The following is a 10,652-nucleotide window of genomic DNA, read 5'->3' on the forward strand; positions in this document are numbered from 1 at the left end:
TTCTTTTTCATAGATCACTGCATTGCCACTAATGGAGAAGTCCACCACATTCAACTGTGCCACAGTGTATCAGTCTTTGTGTACAATATTTTCCTGGTTCAGAATATAATTCTTAACTAGGATTAAATGAGATGATATATGTAGAGCACTTTACTAACTTTAAAGCATTGTATAAATGGAGCTATTTATCATTGCTGTTGTTGCTGTTAAGACGAAAACTCAATAATATGTGTGTCTAAGGGGGACTTTCATAGCATCCTCATAAGCAAAAACCTAATAACAATATTGATTTTCCTCTCCCCAAAATGAATCAGTTCAATTCAATAAACACTTATTAAACACCTATTCATGTGTATAAAACTATGCAAGGTAGTAGGAATCCTAAGACAAATGAAAGAGCACCTGCCCTTAGAATATAAATTCCATTGACAACTGAATGATCCCGGCAGCCTAGCTTAGAACCAGATGTGGCACTCCATCCGACCAAGGAAGGGAGGGACCTTTGAAAAAACTCAGCTACACCCAGATTCTTCACACTTCGACAGAGAGGGTGTTTTCCCTCCAAGTGGTCTTCCTTTAACCTCACAGCAATCTTTGCTCTTGTTAAATATGCATTGAATTCATTCTGGCTTTCATATTCTGGGACCATAGGATTTGGGCTGAGTGTCTTAACTTGCTCAAATTCTGTGCCTTGGACTGAGGCTTCTAAAACTTGTTTATTAATTTTATAAATGATCTTTTTCAATCTGGGACTTAGATTTTTGTATCCTGCTCACTCCACCCATTCCTCCCTGCCTTCAACATCCCATTCCCCTCAAAAAAAAAAAAAGCCTTTTAAAACCCAGCCAAATTCAACCTAACTAGAATTCTAATTCTCCAAGTGATTTTAGGGAATTCTGGACCAAGTGATATTACCCCCTTCTTTTTTGCCAGCAGTGCCATTTGGGCTGAAGGACCACTAGGGGGTGACATAGACATGCACACATTAAAAAATTATTGCTCCTGGAGAAAGACATTTGACTTCCTTCTTTTATGGGATTGCTTCCACCATGGAATAGTCGGAGTTAGAGCTATTGATGCTAGAGTCATTGATTTGTGCTTCTTTCATCAGAGATGGGGGAAATAAAGCCAGGTTCCTTCATACTTCAAAGAGCAACAGGTCAAAGCAGTTGTTCAGACTAAGAGCTTAGTAGAGGGAACAAGCACTTCTACACTTTCCTAGATCAAGAGGTGACTATAAATTCTGCACCCCCTCCCCCAGATTTGTGATCTCGCCCCTATGGGCATGGTCTCCACTGATGAATTTAGCAAGCCATCATCCCTCCCCCAAATCCTCCACCAGTGACTCGAAGAAACAGCCACAATTAGTCACACGCACTCTCTTTTTCATGTTTTACTTTAAAACCTGGAGCTGAAATAGTCTTGGCTGTCCCACTGTGTAATGATCATGGACAAACCTTTCCAGGGCTGCTCAACAAGCACCCAGGATAACCTGGGGAAGACCATTGGAGTACATTTGACTTCAGCCAATACGGTAGACTTGGAAACGTGTCGCTAGAGGGCGGTCTCTGGCAGAAGCAGTGAATTCCTAGCAGAAGGAATTAGCAAGTGGGGCTAACACAGATGCTCAGGGCTGGGGCTAGGAGATTTTCACACTGCCTGCCTGACAGAGCCATTCAGTAGAGCAGATGGTCAATGGACTGTGTGGGCTGAGCGGGTTGAATTAACTGCTGAAATAAACGAGCAGAATGGAGGATGCCCATCAGTTTGGTTAGTGAAAGGATGATCTGGAAATTAGAAAGAAGGAAAAAGCAACAGTAGAAAATTAAAAATTGGAAACGCACTTTGCCATCTTGTCTAATAAAGCCTTGGGAACATGGGGAAAAGACTAATCGATGACTTCTTTCTTGTTTTCCCAGCTAAGGAAGCACACCAAGCCCCTGCATTTCTTGAGAAGCTGCAGAACACAGGGGTTGCGGATGGGTATCCAGTCAGACTGGAATGTCGTGTTTCTGGAGTGCCTCCACCTCAAATATTCTGGAAGAAAGAAAATGAGTCGCTCACTTATAGCACTGACCGCGTGAGGTTGGACTGAATCTATGATTCCGTCAAGTTAAACCAGAAGTGTTTGAAACTGAATTAGTTCTTTCAGGTTTAGCAACATATTTAGGATAGTAAAATCATAGTCTGCCCTGATGTGTCCCTTATGAAGAGGCACAAGCTTTGGGGAAGATGCTACTGAGGATCTGGGGGAAAAAAACAAGTTCTGCTTAATTGAACAGTGATTTTTTTCCCCAAGATTTTTCTTATTATTTTAGAAGATGAATCCATTGTTTTAATAGCCAGCCAGAAGAAAGGTTTAGTGGTTGTATTTTTTTTTGGACTAAGCCAAAAACTCAGCTAGAAATTAAGTACACAGATTTATTCCACCCCTTGACGTCTGCTCTTATATCCCATTAATGTTAATGGGGCTTGCCTGCCTCTCCAGAATAAGTAGACCCCATTATCTACGACTTGAAAAATTCTGCTTCTAATGATCTAATTAAAAATAATGCTGCATGTCCAAAGCCACTTTTTAAATTTTATTTAGAGTCCTAATGACCTTCTCCTTCTTACCAGCATGCACCAGGATAATCACGGCTATATCTGCCTGCTCATTCAAGGGGCCACAAAAGAGGATGCTGGATGGTATACAGTGTCAGCAAAGAATGAAGCTGGAATTGTGTCATGTACTGCCAGGCTGGATGTTTATAGTGAGTGTCCCTTTATCTCTGGTATTCATTATATCCTGAAAATTAAGATTGCCAGTTGTTGAATCAGCCAACTCGTAGGTATCCTGACAAATGTCTCTCAAAGTAGTCCATTCACAGAAAGGTTTATGTTGTTCTCTTTCTTTCTATTTGTAGTTTCTCGACACTAATAGTGACCCACACCAGGAGAACAAATACACTGTCAAAGTATAAGTCAAGATCTTTGAAATGTGGATAGCAAAATATGCATGCTAACATTTCTTTCTTTGCATAGTCAGCTACATAACTGGCTTTTTCATTTAAGCATCCGGAGTGGTGGGCAAAAGCATGACGACTCATTTTTCAGATATTTTTGTTGCTACTGGGCTCTGCAAATGACAACCTTTAATGTCTTGTTGTGCCATAATTCTATTGTAATCTTATTGTGCACTCTAGAGATATACACTAATGAGCCAAGAATGCATATACTCTACTGCAGCTTATTGCTTTCTTAGCCAAAATATCTTAATATAGTTTTAGCAGTAGATTTTTCACCAGCATTTGTTTGTGTGTGTGTGTGTGTGTGTGTGTGTGTGTGTGTGTGTGTGTGCGCAGGTATGCACATACACACTAGATGATGCCATTTCTTTATTTCAAATAGGGAAGATTTTTGTAAGTAAACCAGTAGTATTCTCTAGGCTCAGCCCTACAAAATTGTTGGATGACACATAATGATCATAAAGCTTCATGAGTGTACCTATAAGTATGTATGTGTTGTGTGAGTGATGATGTATACATAGCCACTAGAAAAAGGAGACTTCCTATACTTCCATTTTTTGTCTTCATTTGGATTGAAAACACTTTTTGTGGAGTCCTCCCTGGGAAGTTTCACTCATTCCAGTCTCCCACCCAACCTCTTTCCATGGACTAGCATTAAAAATACCGCTTCGGGGTCCTTAACCACATCCATGGCAATGAACAGGAGAGAGAGAGGGAGAGGAAGAGAGAGCATTTTAATTTCACAGTCACTTCACTTTTACAAAGTATTACCCTCACAACAACTCTAGGAGATCTAGGACATGAGGGGGAGAAGAAAATGGCCTGGGAATTTGGGAGGGGGTTTGCTTGGAGAATATTTCCTTTGGAATGAAGGTAACTTTTATATATTCCAGATGCAATGGCCACAGCACCCTGGGGAAAGGAGCGAAAAATTGGCAATGCTGCCATGTGTAAATAAAGCGAGATTAGGCTGAGTGATGGGGAAGAGGCAGAGAACAGAAAACATAGGAGGGTTGCTTAGTTTCGGTGGTAATGAGTCGGGCATCCTGTGGCAAAGATTATTTGAGCAATAACTTTTGAATTGACTTTGTTCATCAATAATCTATACTCTGATTAAAGACTAACCATTCTCTTTGCCTTTCTGTAACAGCCCAGTGGCATCAGCAGCCCCAGAGCACCAAGCCAAAAAAAGTACGGCCCTCCGCCAGTCGCTATGCAGCACTTTCAGACCAAGGACTAGACATCAAAGCAGCATTTCAGCCCGAAGCCAACCCGTCTCACCTGACCTTGAATTCAGGCTTGGTAGAGAGTGATGATCTGTAGATCCCGTGTGATTTTCAAAGCAGAAACACTGAAAGCCATTGCCTTGACCAACCATATTCCTTTGTCACTTTATGTAAAAGGCAGACACACACCTTTGACTACATACAAGAGATAACGAACACCATAACCATACTTTTCTAACTTACTATTATACCCAGTGGAGAGTATTAGTAGCTGGTATTCCTAGAAATGTACACCTTGCACCAAAAAATTCACATTCATCCGGGTTTTTTAAATTTTGAGAACTGCTCTGAGTATCTTTGTCAGAAATGCCAAAGCGCTGCAGGAAATCGGTTGATTGAAAGCAAACCTAGTTTGTATGGCTCACCAAGTGCCTTTAAAACACGAGCTCCTCAGCAGAGTGGGGAAATGCTTAATCTGAGGCAGTTGGACTACAAGTCAACACTAAAATATGATCCTAGAGCGGCAATGCATCGAGACAGCTACAGTGAGCACGTGCAATATGTTAGAATCCAAAAGGACAAATACACCGAAGTAAACGCCTTCTCTGCAAATTGCTTTCTAGTATATCATAGAGAAAGAACTACTTGCCTTAAATGATCATTGATAGCCACAGTTTTCTAGCAAGGTTAACACCTTAGTTCTTCATATTTTTTTTTCTATGTGTAGTATTTTTTCTCTTCCTGCCCCCGGGCTGGAAGCTTATTTACAATCCATACTGAAAAGGCTAATTTAAGTATCAATAATTTAATGTATTTTGAATAAGAGCTAAAGTATGTAGTACAGTCTGTTCCATGGAAGGAATCCGAACGCCCCCATGACAACCACGGGCATATTGTTCTAGGAGGATGGATGGGGAAGAGAAAGAAGGTAACGGAATACAGTAGAATGCCGCCAGTGTAATTTTACTGCATGTATTTAACTCAACTGGAGGTAGCGAGGAGATGGTAAAGACCAGGTCTTTCTTTATTGTTCTTAGTGAATGAATCCTAATTATAGTTTAAAAAAAAACTGCCATTCACAAGTCAATGCTGGGATCAGCTAGAAGTCTAGAGTACGTGGAAGGAGGGAATTTCAGTGTGGGGCATCTCTGTTGTGTGTGAGACTGGAGCAGTATAGACAGAGCAAGTTGAAATGGACTGAGTCTAAAAGACAGATGTAAATGGCGACCTGGGGGAGCTGGTTTCATGGCTGCTTGAAGGAAATAAGGATTGGAGAGAGGCAAAAACAGACTTGTGCCATAATGTATTTCGCTTCATGGTACAAACATGGTCATGGCAAATGGTAAATATTAAATCACTTCTCTGCTGCGCTATTACCCAGTGACCCTCCTCTAAGAAGGGACTATGTTACATGCAATACACGAAGACGATAGATTTAAGGCTGCTTTCCAAATGCAAGGTGATTCGACATGAAACTGGACTGGGCAGATTCTGACCAGACTTGGAGGTCTTCATTCAGAACCACGCCATTTTAGCGAGGGGAAAATAATTAGGCTGAACGAGAAAACATGAGGTTTTGATGGTACTTTTGCTATGAAAGGAAAACACTGTATTCCTTATACGAAGCACATATATCTTTCATTATTTATAATAAAAATGTTGAAATCTATCTCAGCTCAGTTATTCAAGTCAATACTTAGTTTGTTTGTTTTGTTTTTTTAAAGAATTTTATAATTGTGTACCACCCCATGTATTTCGCATTACGGCTACAAATGTATTGCTTTATACCTCTTTGTAAGAACACCAACCGGGTTTTAAGTGATTGATGAACTTTCGCACATAGGGTAGCTGTTGTTCTCTGCAGAGTGATGCCAGTTTTCTTACCACACTCACACACATGGCTAATATGAATTGAAAATGCAGTACACGGTCTATCTTGGAGCTATTCTACCTATACTTTAGAAATAGGTCATGTATCACTTGCCAAATTTTTCTGAATGTGACTTGCTAATTTACTGGTTTTTAGCTTCACTAGCATTATTTTGCCACCTTTTATTTGTATTTATGAAGAAACAATGTACTAGCATACTACTTTGGATTGTCGTGTTGATATCATGTGGTTTTAACATCAATAAATATTTAACAAGTAAGATAGTTGTCATTTTCTGAAGCAAAGTATTCAGTCTTTTCTTAATGCCAAGATGCAAGTGGCCTTCATTACCTCATATAAGAGCTAGTCTATATAAATGTCATCAAAAATACATTCTGGCACTATTTTATTTAAAGGGATAGTTAGATGAACATTCGCCTGATGACACAAAATTGAGAATGATGAGGATCTCACTAGGCGACAGAATCTGGCCCCAACAAATGGTGGACCCAAGCTAATAAGGTAAAACTGAATGGGCAAACAGAAATTAATACCCTCTAGTTCAAAAGGTCAATTTCACAAGTGCAAGACGGGGGACAATTCAAGCAGGAAAAAGGAGTTCGATAGGAGTCAAAAATATGACGTAGATGCCAAAAAAGCTAATGTAATCGTGAGGCAACATTGGCACAAGGATACTGACTTGGTCAAATCATATCTGAAGTATTGTTGTTTGGAACCAGAGCCCACAATTTAGAAACGATGTTGACAAACTGGAGTTGGTGCAAAGCAGGAAAAGCAGAGCAATAAAAACCTGAAGAGCCCATCCATTGAGGGAAATGGGGATGTTTAGCATGAAGAACAATAGACTAAGGGAAGAGTGTAATAGTTGTCTTTAAATATTTGAAGAATATTGTGTGGAAGCAGGATTAGACTTGTTTTGCTTGGCCCTACCCAGCAAAACTAGAATAATTACAGAAATTTCAGATAGTCCTATTTTGGCTTGAGGTACAGAAAGACATCTTAACAACTTAATGGATAGTCTTTTTCAGAAGCTGCTATGTTCTTCTTCATTTGAAGTCTTCAGACAAAGACTGAATGGACACAAGAGGAAGGCATCATATTCATAATCACACTGGACAATGTGGCCTCTTATGTCCCTTCCAACTGAGATTCTATATAGTTCATTAAGTTGGGTATATGTCCATGCAAGGCATTTGGGATCCTCCCCTCATTGTTCTTGTTGCATAGCAATCAGTCAGTCTGGCAACATTTATTAAGCCCATGCTAGGTGCCAGGCACTGTATTAAGCCCTGGAGATACAAAGAGAAGCAAAGAACAAGTCTGCTTCCGAGGAGAGCTCACCTCTAGGACTCAGTCTTTCTAGCAGTGTTTCCCTTCCCAAATCCTCTTTTTCCTCATCCCTTTCTAGAGCAAATTCCTCCTTGCATTTGGTGATCAAAAACAGGACGTGAACAACTGCAGAGTCAGTCTAGCTTTCTGAGAAGTTAGTATTTGAGGGCAAATCCTAAATGAATTTTTGCCTAAAACAACCTAAATCTTAATTCCACTAATTTTTGCAAATGGAATTTGAAATCATCTACATCCTAAAGTAGCAGGTGACTGAGGAAAGGGATTGCACTTAGAGAATTTTCAAGCCCATTAAGGTAGAGCAGATGGTATGATCAAAATCTGGATATTTTTAAAGAAAATTTAATTTGAGGGAGGGTGGTTTGAGCACATGAGCCAGACCTAGATGATTAGATTAAAGTATTCAGGAAACGCTTCATACAAGTAATGGGACTTGAGCTGAGACTTGAAGGCCCGGGGGCTAATTTGGATGGGCCAAAGTAATGGTTCAAAGGCAAGAATAAATGTCATCTTTGGATGGGGAAGGAACACTCAAAGACAGGGTAGAGGCAGATAACTGAAGGCCCTGAATAATAGAGTGAAGGAGTTTGGACTTCATACTGTGGGCAGTGAGGACTCGTTAAAGAAAAGTTTGGGGCCTAGGGGATGAAATGATCAAAGCATTGTTATATGAACCTCTTCTCCTGTTAGTGCCTAGGAGAGAGTTGGGGGGCAACCTCTGGTTTCCTCTGAGGATTCCTTAATTGGAAGATTCATGGGAGTTCCATGTTGTGTGTACAGCAGAGGAGGTATAAGTCCCAAGTCTGATTTCCTACCTCCAAAACATGTATGATAATTTCTTTGGAGTGTCCAAGGGTCTGAAGGTCCTCAGATAAATGGGGGTGGGGGTGGGGGGCGATCCAGTATTTGCAGTGATAGAAGCATATGTGACTCATAAAACAGCAACTTTACTGATCAGGGGTCAACAATCAATAGAATGAAAAATAGGTAAATACAAGATTTCAAAGAAAATGGTTTGCACAGACACCATAAATAAGGCTCTGAGTTAACATGAAAACATAGAACAAGAAAACATCATTACAGGCAAGGGGGGAATTTTTTTAATTTTAGATTTAAATTTTAATTTTTAAATTTGTTTTAATTCATTTAATTTAATTTTTTTAATTTTTTAAAAGACTAATAAACAGATGTGAAGAATGTAGAACCAAGAGGACAATATACATAATGATGAATAACACAGATGAAAGGAATCCCAAAAGGTTGCCAGTAATGTGATTAATAGCAGGGGCCAGTCCGTCCCTCCTCTCTGAGGGGAGAGGTAGACAACGCTGGGTGTGGACCATCTCACATGCTGTGAGAAGCAGGTGCTATTTCCAGCTGGTTTCGATGATTTTTGTTTGCTACAAGGGAGGGTTCAAAGGAGGGGTGGCGGGGAAGTATATAGGGAAATAAAAAGCAAAAGGCATCCATAAAACTTAGAGAGGAGAGAGCACAATTGACTGTGCAAGTAAAGTAGCCTCAACAGAAATACGAACTAGAATCTAAACAAGCACCCAACCCACTCCAGGAATCATTAAAAAAAATCTGGATGAAGTTCAACTACTAAACAATCAGTATTTTCAATATTTCTGCCTAGGAAAACTAAATTGCCATGTAAGTTGATAAGCAAAGCACACACATCACCCAGCCCTTCTGTCCCAAGAAGATGATCCTATAAACATCAAATTTACAGCCAGGCTGGCTGAATTGTAGATCTCTTTCCTATGAGTCTTCAAGGATGTTCTGGCGGGGGGGGGGGGGCAATCTAAAATATGACGATATCATTTGACATCCCAACAAAAGCCATTTTTCACTTTAAAGAGGCGATGAAGAAAACAGCGGGGTCATTTCACTATTGACGTGGAATACATCATTTAAATTATCTTCACAAATTACTTAAACTTCTGCAGAAGAAGGGAGTATTGGAAAACTTGCAACACATGAAAACGATTACAAAGAAAATCCAAGGCTGTATCATGGAAAGCAATACCCCGCCACTAGCATGTAGTTCGTAGAATTTATATTTATTGCTCAGTAGTATTCCTCTCCGGAATTGCTGTCACTCAGCTGTTTACAATTTCCTTATTCATATAAACTGAGCTTGTCAAACAGATGAAACTAACAAAATCAATCCCAGAGCCACCAAGGACAGGACACTTGGCACCTCTGATTTCACTAGTGGCATATGACTTTTAAGCACCATGCCTGAGTTAAGGCTTTCCTTAGGGAAAAAAAAAATACTGGCTCTGCAATTAAAGAGTCTGGTCCTCAAATCACCCCTCTAACTTACTATTTGAGTGACTTTGGACAAGTCACTTAACCTTCAGGGGCCTCAGTTTCCTAATCTGTAAAGAGAGGAGGGTGGACAAGACAGTTGGTGAGGTGCCTTCTAGCTCTAGACCGATGACCTCAAGGACCTCCATAGGTACAATAAAGAGCACCCTGAAGGTGCATACAAAAAATGACTAGGGAAAGAATGTGATTAGAAAGTCAAGAAAACTGTCCAAGATGCCTGTGTACAAAACTGACATATTGTTCACTGGGAATTTATTGCTCTTGTTGGTGGGATTTGAACAGAGTTGGAGCCAATGGCTTTATCAGTGGGAGAAGCCACTACTATTGAAATTTCATCAAACAAGGGGTTAAATCATTTAAGCCCAAGTTTTGAGATAATATAAATAATACATAATATGTAAAGTTATTCCAGCATCAACATTAGTCAGAACTAAGATTCATTATCAATCAGCAAAGTCATAGAACATGTCTGTATTGATATTTGTCTTTTTTCTCATTTTAATTATCTGTTTATTAAATTAACAGTTGTCTTAACTAGGGATTCTCGGCTTATGAAAAATTATGTTTGTGAGTCCTTTATAATGATAAGAGGCATTTATAATCAATTTGGGGGATGTCTTCTAAACATCCTTTTCTAGGGAGAAGAATTAAACACAACTTAAGCAAAAAATAAAAGTGTTATCTAAGACAATATTTATTGCTTTGCTAATCAAAGCAACTCAGGGATGCCCTGGATATGGTCTAGAAGACTTGAGTTTGAATCCTGCCATAGAAACTTCCTAGCTGCGTGACCCTAGGCAACTCATTTAACATCTCAGTGTCAGTTTTCTTATCTGTAAAATAAGG

At 39.7% G+C, this 10,652-nt stretch overlaps 1 protein-coding gene across 9 annotated transcripts in view; it reads left to right on the forward strand.

Moving 5' to 3' along the window:
• Positions 1–6,384, forward strand: part of PALLD (palladin, cytoskeletal associated protein) — a 490,519-nt gene extending 484,135 nt beyond the window's left edge. For 8 of the 9 annotated variants that reach the window (XM_007496140.3, XM_001365702.4, XM_056802873.1 and 5 more), the window contains 3 exons: positions 1,920–2,085; positions 2,620–2,753; positions 4,159–6,384. In XM_007496140.3, coding sequence (XP_007496202.1) covers positions 1,920–2,085; positions 2,620–2,753; positions 4,159–4,331 — 473 coding nt within the window. In that variant the 3' untranslated portion in view covers positions 4,332–6,384. Of the gene's footprint in view, positions 1–1,919; positions 2,086–2,619; positions 2,754–2,906; positions 2,958–4,158 lie in introns of all 9 variants that reach the window. The other variant, XM_007496142.3, reaches the window with a different exon arrangement.
• The last annotated feature ends 4,268 nt before the right edge of the window (positions 6,385–10,652 follow it).

The sequence above is a fragment of the Monodelphis domestica genome, chromosome 6 (assembly GCF_027887165.1).
Source record: "Monodelphis domestica isolate mMonDom1 chromosome 6, mMonDom1.pri, whole genome shotgun sequence".
Lineage (NCBI taxonomy): Eukaryota > Metazoa > Chordata > Mammalia > Didelphimorphia > Didelphidae > Monodelphis > Monodelphis domestica.